Below are 22,512 nucleotides of genomic sequence, written 5' to 3'. Positions count from 1 at the left end.
AGGGTTTTTTATTTTTAGGTATTTTAGGTTTATGCGGGGCGTGGGGAGGGGGGGGGGGGGGGGGGGGGCGAGGATCCGGTGTTGAAAAGATCTTAAACCCCCGCCCCGCACAGTTTGGCAAAAATTCAAACCGTGCCTGCAAATATCAACGTGAAAAATGGTAGTGGCGGGGCGGGGCAGGGCGGTTCATGCGGGTCGGTGTGGTTTTGCACGATTTTGTCCACCCCTAGCGGTCGCGATTATGAAAAACTTGCACGTCCTCTTCAAATAGTGGCTGATGGAGACTTCGAGAGAGACCGAGAGAGAGTACTTGGGAGCAGCAGCTGTTCAGAGAAAGAAAGGATGAAAAATTACCTCACACTGAAGTCTCGAACTCTCATACCGTTCTCGGTTTTTGCGTGTTTTCGTTATGGATGAAAAGATTGTTTTCGGTTTCGATATTTGGTGCCTTTTCTTTTCTTTTCTTTTCCTTCTTCTCTTTCTTCTTCTTTTTTTTTTTTTTTTTCTTTTTTTTTTTTTTTTTTTTTTTTTTTTCCCACTTGTTTTTGTTTTCAAAACAACTAGCCAGACGCCGGAATTGCAAATAAAACGTATTGTGTTGTTTTGAAAACATGTTTTCAAAATAGCAACCAAACATGCTTTTGCTTTTTAGATTGTAATGCTATTTTCCCACTTTACTAGCTTGCCCATCAGTCTTAGGAATTTCCCCAAATCGAACAACTTTAGCAGGTGTACAAAGTTTGAATGCTCAATAATCTGTAATTTCGTATGTATTGGATGAATGCTCAATAATTTGTAATTTCGTATGTATCGGATATTTTAAGCAGTGTAATTTGTTGGAGTTTGTTTGAGGGGAGGGCCACCTTAATGATGGTATGTAATGCAATGGATTAGGATCCTTTCAAATTATCTGTTCGAATTCTCTTAAATTATTTGTCCGAATTTGAGAGAATTTGAGCAGATAATTTTGAAAGACCACTTATGAGATCTATCTGACCGGATAAAAATTGAGTTGTCCAACTACTTATTTGGTTAGATGAATCCTAGAAGTGATATCTCATAATCACCTACCCGAATTTTCTCAAATTCAAATAGATAATTTAAGAAGATCCTGATGATCTGCAATGCAATATGATGGAAGGATCATTAAAAATAAAGGTAAATCTATTATGATTGCATTTTAAGAGGTGGAAGAAATATAAAATATAGGAAAATAGACCAATTATCACAATTATCATTGTTCCAAAAACGTACCCATTAATATATTATGACTGCATGTTGTATAAATTGAAAGGTATTTAGATCCTTTGTAGTTTAAGTGAATTGGAGAAGAGCCGGCTAGTTGAATTAAGAGGATAAAATTGTAAATATATATATATATGTAAAAGACAATTTTGCCATGGATGGAAGCCATAAGGTAGAAAGGAGAAAATTTACTTATCAAAAAAAAAAAAAAAAAGTAGAAAGGAGAAAATCCGTAAAAGAGAATAGGCAAATGAATGGACAATGGACAATGGTCAATGCGTGGGTGTAGATTAACAACAAACAAAAAAAAAAAAATTAAAAAAAAAAAAAAAAAACGGAGGTGGAGACATTTAGTGGGGAAAGGACGGGATGTTGAATCGGTGCCATTTTCCGCTTTCTGTCTTCTGTCTTCTACTTTACCTTCCCACCTTTGCTATTATTCATCGCTCACCTGCATTTGTTCGAATCTGTCGTCGTCGTCATCATCATCATCATCTTGCTCAAACACTACCGGTAGTTGGCGGATTCCAAAGATGTTAATTCGTAGATTGAACAAAGATGATCTCCAAAACTAGAAGAAGAAGATTCTCTAACAAAAAAGATGATCTCCCAAACGAAGTTTTGGTCAAAATGGAACAAGAAGAAGCAAACGAAATCCCAAGCGAAGCTGTGGTCAAACTGTAAAACTGAATACTCACACCAACATCTCTGACGCTCTAGTTTCCCAAAACTAGGGGATTCGATCTCTCAAAGAAAGAAGAAGAAGCAAAGGAAATGTCGGATTTTCTCCCAAGCGAAGTGCTGGTCGATATCCTCATCAGACTCCCTGTGAAGTCACTGGTGAGGCTCAGGTGCGTTTGCAAGGACTGGTGTTCTCTAATCTCCAGCAACACCTTCATCACCACCCACACCCACACCAACCGCCATGACAACAATAACAGCCGCGGCCTACTTCTCTTTCGGTACGCAAAAACGATTCTCGTTAATATTGTAATATCTAGACAATACGAGAACTTTAGTCTGCGCACTGATGATGGATCATTTGGTAATAACAATAACTTCATCCAATTGAATTGCCCACTTAAACCACCTGCTTCTTGTTCTTGTTATTATTTTACCAACATAGTGGGTTCGTGGAATGGGCTATTCTGCTTTGCTTTCAGTGATCATTATCGCAGAAATGGCTATGGCTATACTCTATGGAACCCTTCCATTCATAGGGCTCTAAGCCTTCCAGAGCCTAACTTCAACTTCTCATCACACGGCCGCTTCAAGCATTCCCATGGATTCGGCCTTGATCCCTCTAGCAATGATATGAAGCTGGTCAGACTTGTATATCTTGATGGGCATGAGTATTACTACAAGGTCAAGGTTCCACCGCTGGTCGAAATCTATACGCTTAACACTGGCTGCTGGCGAGCCATTGCTGCCCCTGCTCCATCATATATTGTCAATGAGCGTTGCTTATCCGTTTTTGTCAATGGGGCATCCCACTGGGTCGCGCATACTCCACCAGAAGAGGGCACTTTTCGCAATGTGATAGTGGCGTTTGATATGGTTGATGAAGTTTTTCATGAGATTGCAGTGCCCGACCGCTTTGTTGGGAAGTTGTATTTGAATATGACTGTTGCGGTCCTTGACGGATTACTTTGTCTTGTCCCCTTTAATGAACGAAAGGAGGAACAGTCGTTTTCTATATGGATCATGAAAGAGTATGGAATTGGAGAATCTTGGACTAAGCTATTCAACATTCATATCAGTCAAGGATTAAAGAGGGTGGTAGCCTTCAGGAAAAATGGTGAAGTTCTAGTTACTGACAGAAAAGGGGAGCTTCTTTCGTATGAACCACATATCAAACGAGCAACTCAGCTGGGATTTTTATCTGTGCCCGGAGAATCGGAAACTGGAACTAGGTATTGTGAGGACTGGTTTTATTTGGATAAATACACAGAGAGCCTCGTTCTACTAAATGCAAAAAATGGAGTCTCAGGAAGATAACATAAGGTAACACATTAATTATAATAGTCTGTAGTTCTACAATTTGCATACTCGATTACCTATTTGGCTCTTTGCACGTAGAGCTTGATTTCCACACGAACTGCTTAGTAGAGCAATACATGAAAATAGTACTGCATTACTGCATTTAGTGTAAGTGCAGCAGAGTGCTGTGGACTGGTTTGTATGTGCATGTCTGTATAGATGTCTTGTTGCCAACCTTTATTTCTGGTGTGGCATAATTATGTAACATGGATAATAACCCACAAACAAATGTCACATTTCCACAGTATCTGAAATAATTCCATTCCAAAAAGAGGGAAAGTGAATCTATTTTCCAAGCTAGGTAAACCTTTTTAGATAGATGAAGTATTACACCATTAACATACTTTCTTCCCAGAACTTAAATGAGTGTATTTCTATGAATCCTTGATGTCTTTATTGGCTTGAACTTTTGGAGACCATTTTGTTTCATCTTTTTGCAAGAGGGTTCTATTTGTCTGTGTTCTTAAGCCCCACCAAACACAAAGTCTGACAATTACAAATGATATTGATGGTAGAAATTCAAATGGAGGCAAAAGAGTCAATAATATACTGGTAGTTAGTACATTATTGAGTCTTTGATAAAATTATTCTTTTTTTGGGAAGTTCTTTCCATTTCCTGTTTTTGGGTATCATTTTTTTTTGTTCATATGTGAAATATGTTTCACATAGAGAATTCAAAGAGCCGCTTATGGTTCCTCACACTTCAATTTTTACGCATTCAGCATTTGTTTCTGGGTTTTTCAATGGCTTCCATGTGAATTGCTAAAATGGATGAGAGAAGCAGCAAAAGAGGAAAATGAAAAAAAAAAATAAAAAAAAATTCCTTCCTTTTCTATGTCATCGTTTTCTTGTATGAGTTAAGATTCAATGATCACTGAAATCGTGATATGACAATCTCAAACCACAAAATGCTAACATTAAAGGGCTTTACGTTGTTCTTTTAATCTTGAATCTATTTGTAATCGATATAATTGCAGCTAGCTTGTACATAGTCCCCTGCATTGGCCAAATTTAATGGCGGGCATGAATTCAAATGTCTCACATTTATGTGTCATGATTTTAAAGTGAGGTCTTAGAAGCTTAGGTACAAGCTCTTTTGGTTTGATGGTTCCTTTAAATCAAAAGAAGTTTATTCTCTCCAAGAATTTTCATTTTTTTCATTTTTTTTTTCATGCTATGTAAATACTAACTTAGACTTCAGAGTGTTCTCCCATCGGCACAGCCGACGAGGTCACTTGTGTTTGTTTTCTTTTCTATTACTGTTTTTTCTATGAAGCCTAGTAAAGCCTCCGACCCAAATGGATTCTTTGCAGGGTTTTTCCATAAGGCTTGGTCTATAGTAGGTGATGGGGTTATTGATGCAGTATTGGAATTCTTTTCTTCAGGTATTCTCCTCAAGGAAGTCAATTCCACCATCGTCACTCTTGTTCCTAAGAAAAGGAACCCGTCTGTCATGGGTGACTACAGACCTATTTCCTGTTGCAATCTTGTCTACAAGACTATCACAAAGATTCTTGCTAATCGGTTGCTACTGGGGCTTCCTGATATAATTAGCAATAACCAAGGGGCCTTCATCCCGAAGAAAAGCATTGCAGAAAACATTCTGCTAGCCCAGGAAATTGTGCATGATTATCATAAAAGTAAGGGGACCTCTAGATGTGCTTTGAAGATAGATCTAATGAAAGCTTATGACTCAGTAAGTTGGGATTTTATCCTCCACTGTTTGGTGTGTTTTGGTGCCCCAAAAAAGTATGTTTCTTGGGTTAGAGCTTGTATTACTGGCCCTTATTTTTCAGTAGCTCTTAATGGTACTTTAGTGGATTATAATAAAGGCAAGAAAGGGTTAAAACATGGTGACCCGATCTCACCTTACCTTTTTGTGCTTGCCATGGAAATATTGTCCAAGCTACTTATGGAAGCTTCTTCTAATCCTGAGAGGTTCAGATTTCATCCTAAATGCAGCAAGCTAAGATTAATTCATCTGTGCTTTGCAGATGATTTACTCATATTTTTTAAAGCTGATATGGGGTCTATTCAAACTATCCAAGATGTGCTTGCTGAATTTGAAGTTTTATCCGGCCTCAAAGCTAACCCTGCCAAAAGTGCTTTCTTTTGTGCTGGAATTCATAGAGATGATAAGTTAGCTTTCTTAGAAGTCCTGAAGATGCTTGAGGGGTCTTTGCCGGTCCGATATTTGGGAGTTCCACTGATTACTAGAAGACTCTCGGCTGTGGACTGTGAAGTTTTGGTAGCTAAGATTGCGGGTCGTATTGATTCTTGGTTAATGCGGCATCTGTCTTTTGCAGGAAGGCTTCAGCTAATCTCTTCTATCCTCTTTAGCCTTCAAATTTTTTGGGCTAGAGTGTTCATTCTCCCTAAGAAAGTGATCCGGATTATTGAACAGAAAATTAACAGATTTTTGTGGAATGGGAAGGATACCAAAGCTAAAGCTAAAGTTGCTTGGGACAAAGTCTGCTTTCCAAAGTCTGAGGGAGGTCTTGGACTTAGGAAGCTTGATGTTTGGAATTGTGCTACCATGCTTAACCATATATGAAACCTATTTTCTCAAGCCGGTTCTTTATGGGTTGCATGGGTCGAGCAAAACTGGTTGAAGGGGAGGAGTTTCTGGCATATTCCTCTACTTAAGGTTTGTTCTTGGGGTTGAAAAAAGATTTTCAAGCTCCGGGATGTAGCTAAGGATTTTCTTAGCTTTAAAGTTGGGAAAGGTCATGATATATCTCTCTGGTTTGATGCTTGGCACCCGGCTGGTAGGCTTGTTGATATCTATGGATTTCGGATAGTTTATGATTCCGGGATTGGCATTGATGCTAAGCTGTCTACTGTTCTAAAAAATGGAAATTGGATTTGGCCCCCTGCTTGTTCGGAAGCTTTGGTTCATATTCAGAGTCAACTTCCAGCTATTGCGATTGGTGAAGCTGATATTCCTGTGTGGAAATCTAGAAGGAGAACTTACTCATGTTCGGAGACTTGGAATTCTCTTCGGACTAAAGCCCCTGAGGTTCCTTGGTGGTAGGTTGTGTGGTTTCCGTTGGCCATTCCTTGACATGCTTTCATGTTATGGCTTGTTTGTAGGAATGCTCTTACCATCAAAGAACGTATGTGTGGCTAGGGATTTACTGGAAATCCTTTATGTCGGTTCTGTTATGGGTGCTTGGAATCGATTGATCATTTGTTCTTCCAATGTAGTTTATGTGGAAGAGTTTGGCGTCATTTGATGGATGCTTATTGTGTTTCTAACCCTTGTGTGTACTGGGATGATATTTTGGTCTGGAGCTGCAGGTTGAAGGGTAAAAGTCTGCAAAATATACTATGTAAACTTTGTTTGGCAGCAGCTATATACCATTTATGGAAGTTGAGGAATGACCTTTGTTATGGTAATACTCTTTTGACTGAAGAAGCTCTTGTTGCTCGGATTAAAGGGGATGTTAAAAATTGGGTCTTGTCTAGTAGGAAGCTGAAGAATCTCTCGGGTAGCCTATCACAGCAGTGGTGTTTGTAAAAATGTTGTTTTGGTTCTGGTTTTAGTTGTTCTTTGGGTTTTGGCTGTGCAGTATTTTGTTTGGTCGCTAGTTTGATGTGTAGAGAGTTTGTTCTCTTGTTTGTAAGGTGTATCCAGTGTTTACTGGAGTGACGTTTTCTGTTGTGTTTGGTTTATAAAGGCATTGATTCATAAAAAAAAAAAGAAAAAAAAATGTCGAATCAGGTAGGTGGCTATTCCGAGAGATGAAGTTGGTCCATTTGTTGTACTTAACCCTTCAATTCAGCCTAATCCCCTGCTCGAACCTATCTTTCATGACCAATGTAGTTTGTTTAAATGATAGATGAAAATAAGGGTGTACTGACGATAGTTGCGTTCGAAGAGGTCGATGAAATATAAAAGATATGAAAATGGACCAATGAACATTATTCCAAAACAAATATCCATTAATATATTATGACTACATGTCTTAAAAATTGACACAAATTTTCAAAATTATTTAACTGAAAAAAATGAAAAGAAAATTGAGGGCGGTAGACGCTGATTAAGGAGTATTGTTATATTATCTGGTAAACCCCACAACCACAAGAGTGTATATGCAAAGTGACATCCACTGCTTCCTCAACAAGAAGCCTTTTTTTTCTTTTTTTCTTTTTTAAAGTACATAAAGAAGAGTCAGAACCGCAAACGGTTGTACACCCCTATTTGTACCCCATACATTTATATAACCAGTACGTTAACATTTTAAAATATTTCCCACAAATATTCCTATGAACTCATAAAAAAATAGTGATATATACAACCCACCAAAAATAAAAAAAAATAAAAAAATCATAAAACTTTAAAAATAAGGATAAAATTTTAAAAACGTAAATTCAAACTCACAAGGAAATCACAAACAAACCTGTTGGTATTGAATTTGTTGAAGAATATCCTTCTTGTAATCATAAATAGCAACCCATCCTCGAGCCGTCGACTCTCCTTCAAAACGAAGTTGTAAATCCGATTCCAATCGAAACCCTAACCTTACCTAAAAACTTGCCCGTCCTCTTCGGATGGTGGCCGATGAATATTCCGAGAGGAGACTAAAAGAGAGAGAGAGAGAGTGCCAAGGAGCCGCAGACGATGGTGGAATGGATGAGGTAGAAGAAAAAATCGCATTAAGAAAAAAGAAAAATGATGAAAAATTACCTCACAGTGAAGTCTTTAACTCTCATACTGTTTTTCGATTTCCGCGTGTTTTCTTTATTGATGAGAAAACTATTTTCGGTTTTCATATTTGGTGTTATTTATTTATTTTTTTTTCTTCGCTTGTTTATGTTTTCAAAACAACTGTCCAAACGCCAAAATTGCAAATAAAACGTGTTTTGTTGTTTTGAAAACAGATTTTCAAAATAGCAACCAAACATGCTCTTGCCTTGTCTTTTAGATTGTAACGCTATTTTCCTACTTTACTAGTTTGCCCATCAATCTTAGGAATTTCCCCAAGCCAAACAACTTTAGTTGGTGTACAAAGTTTGAATGCTCAATAATTCGTAATTTAAGCAATGTAATTTGTTAAAGATTGTTCGAGGAGACGGCCGCCTTAATGATGGTATATATTTGTAATGCAATATGATGGAAGGATCACTGAAAATAAAGGTAAATTAACTGAGTGCTTTTTAATAGGTGGAAGAAATATAGAAGATAAGGAGATAGACCAATGATCATTGTTCCAAAAGCATACCCATTACTATATATATATATATATATATAGAGAGAGAGAGAGAGAGAGAGAGTTCCTGGCCTAACCAACTTTGGAGGGAATTGAAAAGATCAAATCCGTAAAGGCCAGGAATAGGCAAATGAATGACAATGGTGTACGTGTAGATCGATTAACAGCAAACAAAAAATAATTAATAAAAAGACCGGAGGAGGTGGAAACATTTAGTGGGAAAGGACAGGGGACGTTAATTTATTCGGTGCATTTTTGAGCTTTCTGTCATCTGTCTTCTACTTTCCCTTCCACCTTTGCTATTATTCATCGCTCGATCACCTGCATATGCTCAAACTACGTACCAGTAGTTGGCGGATTCCAAAGATGTTAATTCGTAGATTGCTTTCGCGACTCTCTCTGGTTTCCGAAACTAGAAGAAGAAGATTCTCTAAGAAAAAAGATGATCTCCCAAACGAAGTTGTGGTCAACATGGAAGAAGAAGAAGAAGCAAACGAAATCCCAAGCGAAGCTGTGGTCAAAATGCAAGTAGAAGAAGAAGAAGCAAAAGAAATGTACTTAGCTTTGCTCCCAAGAGAAGTGGTGGTCGAGATCCTCCTCAGACTTCCTGTGAAGTCACTGGTGAGGTTCAGGTGCGTTTGCAAGGACTGGTGTTCTCTAATCTCCAGCAACACCTTCATCGCCACCCACAACCACACCAACCGCCATGACAACAATAACAGCGGCCTACTTCTCTTTCGGTACGCAAAAACGATTCTCATTGATACTGTAATATCTAGAGAATTCGAGAACTTTAGTCTGCGCACTGATGGTGGATCATTTGGTAATAACAATAACTTCATCCAATTGAATTGCCCACTTAAACCACCTGCTTCTTGTCCTTGTTATAGTTTTACCAACATAGTGGGTTCGTGGAATGGACTACTCTGCTTTGCTTACACTGATCATTATCAGAGAAATTACTATTGCTATAATCTATGGAACCCTTCCATTCATAGGGCTCTAAGCCTTCCAGAGCCTAACTTCACCCTCTCATTACACGCCATCTTCAACCATTCCCATGGATTCGGCTATGACCCCTCTACCAATGATATTAAGCTGATCAGGCTTGTGTATCTTAGAGGGCGTGACTACAAGGTCAAGGTTCCACCGCTGGTCGAGATCTATACGCTTAACACTGGCTCCTGGCGAGCCATTGCTGCACCTGCTCCATCATATATTGTCAATGAGCGTTGCTTATCCGTTTTTGTCAATGGGGCATCCCACTGGGTCGCGCATACTCCTCCAGAAGAGGGCACTTTTCGCAATATGATAGTGGCGTTTGATATGGTTGATGAAGTTTTTCATGAGATTGCAGTGCCCGACCATTTTGTTGGAAAGTTGTATTTGAATATGACTGTTGCGGTGCTTGATGGATTACTTTGTCTTGTCCCCTTTAATGAACGAAAGGAGGAACAGTCGTTTTCTATATGGATCATGAAAGAGTATGGCATTGGAGAATCTTGGACTAAGCTATTCAACATTCATATCAGTCAAGGATTAAAGAGGGTGGTAGCCTTCAGGAAAAATGGTGAAGTTCTAGTTACCGACAGAAAAGGGGAGCTTCTTTCGTACGAACCACATATCAAACGAGTAACTCAGCTGGGATTTTTACCCTTGCCCGAAGAATTGGAAACTGGAACTATGTATTGGGAGAGCTCGTTTTATTTGGATAAATACGTGGAGAGCCTCGTTCTACTAAATGCAAAAAATGGAGTCTCAGGAAGATAACATAGAAGGTAACACATTAATTATAATAGTCTGTAGTTCTACAATTTCCATACTTGATTAACTATTTGGCTCTTTGCACAGCATAATATATGCTAACCTTTTTTCCTCGATCTTTTGGGGAAGATGTGATGAATTATTTGATGTTTTTACATTCTTGACACATTCATTATGTTGTACGTTCTCCATCAAATTGTATGCTGTGCTTAATCTACTCGCTTATATATTCCCTATGCCATTTTTTCCTCAGTTGATTTGCTGTCTTTGGTAAGCTTGCAATTGGTTGGACCCGTTCAAGTTTTGACCTGTGTGTGATCATGCTTCGCAAGAGAAAATTGTAAAGAGTGTTGATAATTACAAATTGCTCGAGTTTGTTGTCCTGTGTCGAACTCTGCCTTGGAGGAATATGCTGAAGGCGTTTTGTCTGTTTGAGTTGAGGTAAAGTCTGAATTGTAACAATTAAGCCTGCTTTTGCAGGTTTGGCAACAATACTAAATATATGAGCCTCGGAAGTTAACGCTATATTATCAGTTTGATCTTGATCTTTCTTTGATTACCCTTCTTAAATACTTCTCTCATCTTCCTTTGTTTGTGTAATAGGAACCCCTAGGATTTGAAATCCTATTCTATCAACTGAAAATAATTGATGCATTTTAGTGATTTTGGGTGATACTTTCTGAAATTGTGGCATTCACAACTTGTTGCCGCCAACATGTTGAAATTTGATTTTTGAACTCTTCTAATTGTCATATCCGTGTTAATATTATGAAGTGCTTTATTTCTTGACCTACATCTTTGTAGATTTTTTGTCCATGTGTTTTAATATTTACAAATACTCTGTGATGTAGACATCTTGTTATTTTATTTAGTTACCTATTTGGGCTTTATTTATTTGGGTTATAATAATGGGCTTCAATTATAGCCTTTATTTATTTTAGTTATTTAATTCGCTCATAAACCTTCTAGGGTTTAATTAGGGTTGCTATTTTACTATTTAAACACTGTTGACTGGAGACTAAGGCAGTTTTTGGAAGCATATTGATTAATTGAGCTTGCACCGCCATGTTTTCTCTCTATTTTCTCCCTCTCTTTCGGCTTTCCTCCTTTCTTTCTTAATTTGTGCTTCTTCTTCCTCTTGAATTCTTGCTTTATTTCTCTGATTAATCACCACACATCAAATTTGGTATCAAAGCCGGTCTTATTGTTTTCTCAAACAGTAAAATCGATTCTCCCACGCGAGTACACCATCTGCTATCGATCTACTGCACATCGGCTTGTCCACATCACAGAGACCTCCCTTCGATCCAAACCCTACCTCAGTTCTCACCAACGATCCATTCACCGACGAGTTTTGATCCTCTCCAGCTGTTTCATATCGTTTGTGGTGACGTCTGCTTGTCTCCGTCAAGTTTCCGGCGATTCTGTTGTGTTCACTAGCGACGTTTGGCCATTAACAGTGTTTTCGTGGTTTTTGGAGGCTTATGTGGTATTTCCGACGTTGTTTGTTTTTTCTAGCGAATTTTCGGCGATTTCGATGGTGTTCGGTGTGCAAATTCTTTTGAAGGTGAAGAAGACGATCGTGCTTTGAGCATGATTTCCTTTGTGCGTGGACGCAGATAGCCCAAAGGCAGAGACACAGACCACTGCTAAGTCACGGACCACTGCAAGATTTATCAACAATAAAGGGAGTCACTATTCTTATTTATCTTTGGTTTTATGTTGTCATTTTATTCTAGAATTGTGTCAATTTTTTTCTATTGTGTTGCTGTTCTCTGTAGCACTTAATCCAAACCCACCTGATTGGACCTATTGACTGATATAATTTCCCTTAGATAATTTTACCTATATTTGCTACGGATAAACTATTAGTATTCTCAGCCTCCAAAATAATAATAATAATAATATTAATTAATTAATTGATTGCTTAGGTTTATATTTTTCATTACTACCTCTTATTGTTTATTGATCTCAATCGCACTTCATTTAGTTGGCATTACTGTGCATGCATTTGCGTAGTGGTCATCTAGTTACCTCTACCTCTAGTCCCTCCACTACGGATCCTTCCCAATTTGATGCCCTCACTCGTCAGCTAGCTCAACTAGCCACTAGCCAGCAACAATTGCAGACTCAATTAGCGGCTGTCCAGAATGAGATGGCTGCTACCCGTGAGGAGAACATGGGTCTAGCCACTAGGTTAAACAATCTTGAGGAAATCCCTCACTCGTCTGCCCTGATAGACACTATCGTCATCGACGAGGTGATAGACAACATGTTAGACGTGACCGTAGGAATCGGGGTCATGATCATGGGCGAGAAGGAGACCATTACCGCCAGGGTACTCAGTCTCCAACTTGTCACGAATAGCGCTTATTTAAAAATATTAAGTTAAATGCCCCTACTTTTGATGGCTATTTGGATCCTCGAGTTTTTACTCAATGGACTAGGGATATGGATCGATTCTTTAATTGGTGATGTGCAAATTTTAATACTCGCAAGCGCACGAGTCATATGCAGCATAGTGCATGCGCAAGTACGAGATCATATTCACAAGGAAGTGTGTGTAAAAAAACGAAAATCAATTTCTATTTAAATTAATCTTATTTTAACCTAGACCCAAAGATGTTGAATTTTTTTTTTGTAAACAAAATAATAAACGAAATTAAAATAAACAAGAACAATTTATAAAACAAACACTAAGGTATCGGAATTCACCAAACCAAATCAAACACCCTACTCTTTCATTTTATTCATAAATTCAATTTAATAGGCCCGATATTCAAATTCAAAACATGAAAATATTTGAATAACTCAACTCACAAATCACAACGATTATCCATTTTTTTAATTGAAATCATCTATTGTATCCGAAAATCCTATTAGATACCCCAATTTTAAAGAAATCAATCGATGTATCCATCGATTGAATTACACAAATATATATATAAAAAAAAAATCATCAATCTAAAGAGATTGATATAGAATTTGAATATAAATAAATATTGAATTTATGAATATCATGACAAGAGCGAAGGTGTTATCATTGATGAGGTTTTATCCTCAACCTTAGTTGAGGATTTTAGCCTCTCATGACTAAAAACACCGAGCAATCTTGAAATGAAATCATAATAATAAAATAAAACGAAAAGAAAAAGGAAGATCAAGAGAACAAAAATAAAAGAAAACAACAAACGAAATAATGGAAAAGAAAGAGAGATCAAAAATTAAATAACAATAAACTAAAAGTGCTATGAATTAAAATTGATAAGGAAGAATGAGAAGAAGAACTAAAAATTTAAATATTATAAAAGTAAAGCGATAAAAGAAAAGAACAACAAATAACTTTGAATTAAAATAATATAAGAACAAAGTAACACTAACAAAAGAAAAGACAAGAGCTAAGACAAGTGCTCTGAAGAAATTTTTTTATTATCTAAGTGGTATCTAGCAATGGGTATTTATAGCAGAAGATTAGGTTAAACCAATCTTTTACAAAATGGCACCTCTACCCCTCTAAACCCTAATAGGAAAAAAGAACGCTAGGGTTTAGGGCCATATTTTCAAAATGGCACCTCTACCCCTCAAAAACCATAATAAGAGAAAAGAATGCTAGGGTTTGGAGTGTCTGCAGCCTCCAAGAATAAGGAAATTCGCGCTCTTATATTGCAGGGCATTTATGACGTAGCAGACATTCGAATTAGGAAAATTCTATTTCACAATGATTTGTACCATTTTGAATTATATTTCCAACGCCGCTAATTTCACTTCAATCCGATACTTGAACTAAAAGTTATGATCAAAATACTATGACTTGTGCAGAACTTGAAATTTAATCCAATCCGATTTTGACTTCCAAAATTTGCATTTTTTTCACTTTAAAACTACCGTTTTCTCTCCATGATCTGCAAAATACCAAAATACAAAAACTAACCAAAAATATTAGAAAATAACAAAACTAAAGGTCTAACTAATGCAAATTAAGGGGTCCAAATATACAATATTTGGCACTCATCAATTGGTATGGAGTTCTTGAGAATGGAAGAGTTCAATTCACCAACTTGAAATTAACTGGCACCTCCCAACTCTTTTGGGAAAGTGTAGAGGATCTCCTCAAGAGGCACAATGTGCCTCCTGTTGAAAGTTAGGAAGAAATGAAACATCGTCTGCAAGAGAAGTACTTACCCCAATCTTACAAGGGTAACTTGTTGGACCAATGGAATGCCCTTACATAGGGCACTCGGCCAGTGATTGAGTATGTCACTCAATTTGATGAATTTTGAATGAGGTGTCATTTAGTTAAGGACGAGGCCATGACTTTGAGTAGATTTAGACAAGGCCTAAAAGATGATCTTAGACGTGAGCTTGTCCTTCGGGACGTCACTACACTTGATAATGCGTACTCTTTAGTAAGAGACTACGAGTCGATTACTAGGACGTTGTATGGAAAGCGTGGTGATAATCGTCTTTCCGTCACCTTAGCGCCCACTCTTCCCTCTAGGTCTCTTTTAGGGCCACCACCGTCTAGTTTTCCTGCACGGGAGAATAAGAGTAAAGGGCTAGAAATTCCTAAGACTTTCTTTCACTTGCAATGCTTCAACTGTAAGGGTTTTGGCCATATTTCATCCAATTGTCCTAGTCGAGCCCTAGTCATTGAGGAACGTGAGGATGTAATTGATGGGCCATTGGAAGATCAAGTCTATGAACCTAAGCTTGAAGAGTTTGATGATTTGGGTGATGATAAGGACACATTCTTAAGTTGTATCAGGACCCTTTTTGTGGATCTAGGTCCTCAGCTCCTTGTTTCCGATACAACCCGGTTAAGTGTTGTCCATTGTACCCTGACCTAACCCAAAGATACTGATGACTGGCATCGTCATGCTATTTTTCATAATTATATCAAAATTAATGGTAAGGGTTGTAAGGTCATTGTGGATAGTGGTAGTTGCATTAACGCCATTTCAGTGACTATTGTGTCCCGTCTGCGGTTGTAACCAACCCCTCACCCTCAACCGTATAGCGTTTCGTGGGTTGATACTTCTTCCATAGCTGTGAAAGAACGTTATCTGGTGCCTATCCAGTTTTGAGTATAAGGACCATATATGGTGTGATGTCATTCCTATGGATGTTGGTCATGTCATTCTGGGTCGACCTTGGTTGTTTGACTTGGATGTGACCATCCATGGTCGATCCAACTCATGTTCCTTTGTGTTTAAGGGAAAGAAGATCCATCTAAACCCTTTACCCCCAAAACCTGTGGTTTCACAACAAGCAAAGAAGGTTATAAAACGTAAAGGGTTAAATATCATTAACCCTATGGAATTTGAGCGTACACTTGTGGATGACATTGTTGTGTTTGATGTGGTTGTTATGGAGGTTCCTTTGGAATCTCCAATCGTGGCCCCTGCTAAGGCCCAGTCTTTTCTTCAAGAATTTCAGGATGTCTTCTCTAAGGACCTCCTTGACCATTTGCCTCCTTTAAAGGATATTCAACATGCTATAGATCTTGTTCCAGGAGCATCCCTTCCAAATTTGCCTCATTGTAGGATGAATCCCACTGAGCATGTCGAGCTACAGAGGCAAGTAGATGAACTTCTTCACAAAGGATTTATCCGTGAAAGTTTAAGCCCTTGTGCAGTTCCTACCCTTTTGACTCCTAAGAAAGATGGTTCTTGGAGGATGTGCATCGATAATCGTGCCATCAATAGGATCACGGTAAAGTATCGCTTTCCCATCCCTAGGCTTGATGATATGTTGAACATGATGGTTGGTGCCATAACATTTTCTAAGATTGATCTAAAGAGAGGGTATCATCAAATTAGGATTCGCATGGGTGATTAATGGAGAACTGCTTTCAAGATGAAGGATGGTCTTTATGAGTGGTTGGTCATGCCTTTTGGACTAACCAATGCTCCGAGTACTTTTATGAGAGTAATGACACAAGCCTTTCGGCCTTTCATAGGAAAGTTCCTCGTCGTTTACTTTGATGACATACTCATCTACAGTAAAACCAAGGAACAACATCGAGATCATCTGACATAGGTTTGTTCTACCCTTCGTGATGTAAGCCTATATGCTAATGTGAAGAAGTGTTCCTTCTTCACCAACCAAGTTGTCTTCCTAGGATTCATTGTCTCTTCTACAGGCATATCTGTTGACCTTGCAAAGATTCAGGCCATTGTTAGTTGGCCTGAGCCCAAGTCGATACATGACGTCAAGAGTTTTCATGGTCTAGCTACCTTTTATCGTCGCTTCATCAAGGGGTTTAGCACAATCACGGCTCCTATCACGGAGTGCATGAAGAAAGGAGAATTCCATTGGACACAGGAAGCGGCTAAGGCCTTGAGGTTAGTCAAGAAGCGAATGACGGAAGCTCTTGTCATGCGACTTCCTAACTTCTCCAAAGTTTTTGAGGTTGAGTGTGATGTTTCAGGGGTAGGAATAGGTGGCGTCGTTAGCTAGGAAAGCCACCCTGTTGCTTATTTCAGTGAGAAGTTAAATGATGCCAAACAACGGTACTCTACTTATGACAAAGAATTGTATGCATTTGTGCAGGCCTTGCGCTATTGGTGCCATTATTTGTTCCCCAGGAGTTTGCTCTTTATTTAGACCATGAGGCTCTTCGCTACCTTAACTCTCAGAAAAGGTTGAATTCTAGGCATGGTCGTTGGGTTGAATATTTACAGGCTTATTCCTTTGTTTTGAAACATAGGAAAGGTGTTGAGAACTAGGCAGCTGATACCCTGAGCCGTTGCAGGTTTCTTTTGTCTGTTATGAATGGCAAGGTCATAGGTTTTGAAAAGCTGAAGGAAGAGTATGATTCTTGTCCTGACTTTAAGGATATTTTTCTCGCTTTGCAAAGCAGGCAGTCGAATACCATAGATGGTTTCCGCCTTGAGGCTGGTTATCTTTTTAAAAACAAGTTGTGCATCCCTCGAACTTCAGTTCAAGACTTCAAAGCATGGGAAATTCATGCTGGAGGTTTGGCTGGACATTTTGGACGTGACAAGACCATAGAGGAAGTATAACGTCAATTTTATTGGCCTAGCCTAAAGAAAGATGTGGCTAAGATAGTTAGCACCTGTAACACCTGTCAGCTGGCCATACAAAAGAGACAAAACACTGGTATCTACACGCCCTTTCCCGTTCCTAGTTGCCCCTGGCAAGACGTCAATATGGATTTTGTGTTAAGACTCCCATGTACCCCAAATAAACAGGACTCTATTTTCGCGGTAGTGGACCGTTTCTCGAAAATGGCTCACTTCATCCCATGTAGCAAGACTTCAGATCCGTCTAGGATCACTAGGTTGTATTTTAGCGAGATTGTCAAATTGTATGGCCTTCCTAAGACTATTGTTTCTGATAGGGATGTTCGTTTCACCAGTCATTTCTAGAGAACTCTTTAGCATATGGTTGGTACTACATTAAAATTTTCCACTGCTTACCACCCTTAGATGGATGGTCAGATTGAGGTTATTAATCGCAATCTTGGCGATTTATTAAGGTGTCTAGTCTAGGAAAATCTTCGAAATTGGGATTTGATCCTCCCTACAGCTCAAATTGCCTATAATAGTTCTGTGAATCAGTCTTTAGGTATGAGTCCCTTTGAAGTTGTTCGTGGTTATAAGCCTAGGAAGCCTTTAGACCTTATTCTCATGACCCCCCATGCTAGTGTGTCTATGTCAACTGAAGCATTTGCACAACATCTTCATGAATTGCATATTGAGATCAATAAACAACTTGAAGCAAGTAATGCATCATATAAACTTAGAGTTGATTTGCATAGACGACATGTTGAATTTAATATTGGGGATTATGTTATGATTCAAATTTGACTGGAGGGACGTCCACCTAGATCCGCATCCAAATTACAAGCTCGTAGTGATGGTCCTTTTAAAATTTAAAGCGAGTTGGTCCAAATGCATATGTCATTGATCTGCCATCACATTTTGGTTACCACTCTACTTTCAATGTTGAGGATCTAGTTGCATACAAAGGCCATTTTAACCCCTCCAATGATCCTTTTCTACCTCCATCTGTGGACCTTGACCCTGAACCTATTGCCACCCCTACGGCAGTACCATCTATCACAGCACACAAAGATAAAATTGATGCTATTTTAGATGAACAGATTGTGTTGCCAAAAATGGAGAGGTACAACGTTTCCTTGTCCGTTGGGTAGATCGACCTAATTCAGATTGTGCCTGGATTCCCAGAGAGACACTCCAGCAGCTTGATCCAGATTTACTTGAGCTTTATCGGAGTCAGCAGGATCTTCCTTTGCCTGGATCACCGCACACCCGTTCCAGAGGAGTTGGTGGGGACATCAGATTTTGCCCTCCACTCACACGTGTTTATGGATGTTGGAAGAGGCTCGCTCAACCACTTAGCTTATGGTTGGGTGATTTACTGCAGTTTGTTGAGAGTTGACTAGTCGATGGAGTTGAGTTTTTCTCCCACCCCGGGAGAGTTGATGCGGACATCTTGTTATTCTATTTAGTTACCTATTTGGGCTTTATTTATTTGGGTTGTAATAATGGGCTTTAATTATAGCCTTTATTTATTTTAGTTATTTAGCCCACTCATAGCCCTTCTAGGGTTTAATTAGGGTTGTTATTTTACTATTTAAACATTGTTTACTGGAGACTAAGGCAATTTTTGGAAGAATATTGATTAATTGAGCGTGCTCCGCCATGTTTTCTCTCTATTTTCTCCCTCTCTTTCGGCTTTCTTCCTTCTTTCTTTCTTAATTTCTGCTTCTTCTTCCTCTTGAATTCTTGCTTTATTTCTCTGATTAATCACCCTACATCACTCTGTGTGATATGGATGACCCAAATCATGATATCCTTCCAAATTTTTCTTATATGGTTCGACTTTTCCTATTTGGATCTTTTTGAAGCTAATGAAGAAAAGGCCTTTTGTGCTATACACCACCTGAGCAAGCCATTGGTTCTGTTCATGACGGGTTGTCCTTGTCATAAAAATGAACCTAATAGTATACAACTGGGATGGCTTTCTCCATTTTCTAAGCAATTTTGGAGGTGAATGATTTAGAGCCTAATAGTATACAAGGTTTTGGAGGAAACTTGTGCCCAAGACACATCAAGAAACCAAAACAAACAGGAGATACATACTCATGACTGGGAGAACCCAATACTTGGTCAATTTGTTGGGAAGTCTTACATTGAACGTACCATCTTTTATAGTTTCGAAACAAAAACTAGCCTTGCACGTAGCACTTGATTTCCACACGAACTGCTTAGTAGAGCAATACATGAAAATAGTATTGCATTACTGCATTTAGTGTAAGTGCAGCGGGGTGCTGTGTACTGGTTTGAATGGGCATGTCTGTAGAGATGTCTTGTTTCCAACATTTATTCCTGATGTGGGATAATTATGTAACCTGGATAATAACCTACAAACGTCACATTTCCACAGTATCTGAAATAATTCCATTCCAAAAAGAGGGAAAGTGAATCTATTTTCCAAGGTAAACCTCTTTAGATAGATGAAGTATTACACCAATACACTTTCTTCCCAGAACTTAAATGAGTGTATATCTATGAATCCTTGATGTCTTTATTGGCTTGAACTTTTGGAGACCATTTTCTTTCGTCTTTTTGCAAGAGGGTTCTATTTGTCTGGTCTTAAGCGCCACCAAACACAAAGTTTGACAATTATAATACAAATCATATTGATGGTAGAAATTCAAATGGAGGCCAAAGAGTAAATAATATACTGGTGTAGTTATTACTGTGACGACCCTTTTTTTTTTTTTGAAAACATACAAACGGATCTTCACAGTGGCACGACTACATGTCGCTCAGCCAACATATGGCACATGCCCCATAACATGCACCTGATAATCAAAGTTAAATCTAACAGCGGAATATCATAATCAATGTGCAGTGGAACACATATCATACGTGGAAATATATCTAATACATAACAGTTAATTACAACAAGAGTAATTTACAAGTTTATCTACTTAAGGCTTATAAGACATATTACACTATTTACATACTAAAATACAGGCTCAACAAATACATGTGCCACGTAAGACACGAGCCATAAATAAAATACTCAAAATACAGACTAACCTTGAGTTTGTGACTTATGACTATCGCAATATGCTCCAATCATAGCATCTCATACGCTAGGTGGACGTGTCAATATCTATATCCGCATAACCTGCAACCAAAGCATCAATGTCTGCACAATTGTGGGGGTTGCCGCATCCGCACAAGTAGAATTATGAGCCCACCGTATTAGCATAAATAATTACACTAAAACCTCAGAGGTATACTATTCACTGAGTTTTCGCAAAGAACTAACTTTTCTTTTCTAGTCATGCGTACACTATAACAGCCACTAATTTTATAAACTTTTGTTTGAAAACCACTATAGCTGATATAGCAAACACCGACTAATAGAAAACATTTAAAGCATACTACGCAGTTAAGCTTATACGTAGAAGTTCCATTGTTAGAAACAACTACATACATTCTCACCTACTATATTACCTTTGATTTAGTAAGACTAAAAAAACAATGGCATCTAAATCATGCAACCATTCGATAGAAATATACATAAGTTCTTTTCCATTGAGACTCTTATGCATATTAATACGTCTAGCATAAAATTATCATAACGTGAAAACAATTCATTTATTATAAAACAAATGCTATGCATGCTTGTCGTTCGTTTGCCTAAGAGAATTGAACCCCGGTCTTGTTCGATGCCTAAGGGAATTGAACCCCAGTCTTATTCGTTTGCCTAAGGGAATTGAAGCCCGGTCTTGTTCGATGCCTAAGGGAATTGAACCCCAGTCTTATTCGTATGCCTAACCGAATTGAACCCCGGTCTTGTTCGTTTGCCTAAGGGAATTGAACCCCAGTCTTGTTCGATGCCTAAGGAAATTGAACCCCGGTCTTATTCATTTGTCTAAGAGAATTGAACCATGGTCTTGTTCGATGCCTAAGGGAATTGAACCCCGGTCTTATTCGTTTGCCTAAGGGAATTGAACCCTGGTCTTGTTCGTGTCATGCTCAATGCTCATGCTCAAATACTATACATTTAATTTCATGGACATGACTTTAACACATGCTTTATTCATAAAACATAAACAGTTCAACATGTCATTTTCTCAAACAATTTGAATAACTTAAATTTTCAGCCGCAGTAGACAATAACACTTCAAATCATATCTCAATACGTCAAACATATTTCATACTCATATCTCAAATCATCTTAAATCACATAAACATTATTGTCATATTTCAACATAATTAAAATTACTCAAAACATCCAAAACATATAATTAACATATTGTCGGTTCGGTAAGAAAACACATTATTTGCATTTCTCTAAAATACATAAAAAGTAATTTTTCTCAGTGAGTAGAATACTCTCACCTTGGCTGCGCGGATATTAAGCATTAGGTCTCCTAGACACCACCTTGCAATGTATCACTGTGAACATACACATTGCACATTATTTGACATTTAACTCTTAAATTGCTCAAAAGCTAACCCTTGGAAAACCCATAATATTTTAAGGGTCCCAATTACACACCCATAAATCTCGACACTAACTAAACTGAATTATCACCAACCCAAAGTATTTACTTGGGGTTAGACATTAAAATCACCATCTAAAATAATTGCCTATAACATCAAATACTAATCACAAATTATATTCACTAATCTATAAATTATTTTCACTAATATTATTAACCCTAAAATTATTTTCATTAATTTTTTACAATAATTATTTACTTATTAACATAATTCATTAACACATTTAAAATAACATTAACCCATAAAAAAGTCTTAGGGTTAACCTCGAAAATACTATTTAAACTAAATACCCATAATTATTTATTTTTACTAACATTAGAACATAACCCATAAATACTTATTTTTACAAATTAACAATCTAGGTTCTAACACTTAAAAACCTTAAATTAATTTAACCCATCAAATTAGAGTTTCCAAACTTAAACCATAATTTATTTTACTAACCCATAACATAATATTGCTATTTAAACATTAATAACACTAACCCATAAGGTTTACTTAGGATTAGACACAAGAAATCTCAATTAAAATACATAACCCAAAAGTTAGGGTTTAAGGAAACTCACCAAAATTCACCAAACCAAATCTCATAGTTTGGGTAGTCTCAAGCTAGTTCCAAGTAACCTATTACCTAAAGAAAACACTAGATTAAACTCACATTTCAATATTTTAAC

General features: G+C 37.8%; 2 protein-coding genes and 1 long non-coding RNA gene across 4 annotated transcripts; 2 read left to right on the top strand and 1 right to left on the bottom strand.

Annotated features, from left to right (window-relative positions):
- The first annotated feature begins 1,875 nt into the window (after positions 1-1,875).
- On the top strand, positions 1,876-6,992 carry LOC133860273 (F-box/kelch-repeat protein At3g23880-like). The gene is made up of 3 exons (XM_062295909.1): positions 1,876-1,917; positions 1,966-3,249; positions 4,671-6,992. Exons 1-2 carry the CDS (start codon positions 1,876-1,878, stop codon positions 3,241-3,243), a joined length of 1,320 nt encoding a protein of 439 aa, XP_062151893.1. The 3' UTR covers positions 3,244-3,249; positions 4,671-6,992.
- A 1,750-nt stretch (positions 6,993-8,742) lies between these two features.
- On the top strand, positions 8,743-11,942 carry LOC133860999 (F-box/kelch-repeat protein At3g23880-like). 2 transcript variants are annotated; one of them, XR_009898941.1, is made up of 3 exons: positions 8,743-10,276; positions 10,516-10,703; positions 11,483-11,942. XR_009898941.1 is itself a non-coding variant. In XM_062296690.1 (2 exons), the coding sequence occupies exon 1, from the start codon at positions 8,826-8,828 to the stop codon at positions 10,266-10,268; it is 1,443 nt and encodes a 480-aa protein (XP_062152674.1). In that variant the 5' UTR covers positions 8,743-8,825; the 3' UTR covers positions 10,269-10,276; positions 10,516-11,273. The 2 variants fall into 2 exon arrangements, 1 of the variants encoding a protein (XP_062152674.1); XM_062296690.1 differs by lacking the exon at positions 11,483-11,942 and having other exon boundaries at positions 10,516-11,273.
- An 8,310-nt stretch (positions 11,943-20,252) lies between these two features.
- On the bottom strand, positions 20,253-22,479 carry LOC133860176 (uncharacterized). The gene is made up of 3 exons (XR_009898885.1): positions 22,405-22,479; positions 21,674-21,730; positions 20,253-20,471 (listed from the first exon to the last, which is right to left on the bottom strand). It is a non-coding gene; the product is annotated as an uncharacterized LOC133860176 (long non-coding RNA).
- Between the last annotated feature and the right edge of the window lie 33 nt (positions 22,480-22,512).

The sequence above is a fragment of the Alnus glutinosa genome, chromosome 2 (assembly GCF_958979055.1).
Source record: "Alnus glutinosa chromosome 2, dhAlnGlut1.1, whole genome shotgun sequence".
NCBI classification, from domain to species: Eukaryota; Viridiplantae; Streptophyta; class Magnoliopsida; order Fagales; family Betulaceae; genus Alnus; species Alnus glutinosa.
This window is presented reverse-complemented; position numbering and strand designations above follow the sequence as displayed.

Bases quoted from the DNA above. Each gene is read 5' to 3' on its own strand.
- LOC133860273 (XM_062295909.1), top strand. From the start codon at position 1,876: ATGGAACAAGAAGAAGCAAACGAAATCCCAAGCGAAGCTGTG. The intron at 1,918-1,965 runs GTCAAACTGTAA...CTGACGCTCTAG, and splicing joins AAATCCCAAGCGAAGCTGTG to TTTCCCAAAACTAGGGGATT.
- LOC133860999 (XM_062296690.1), top strand. From the start codon at position 8,826: ATGCTCAAACTACGTACCAGTAGTTGGCGGATTCCAAAGATGTTAATT.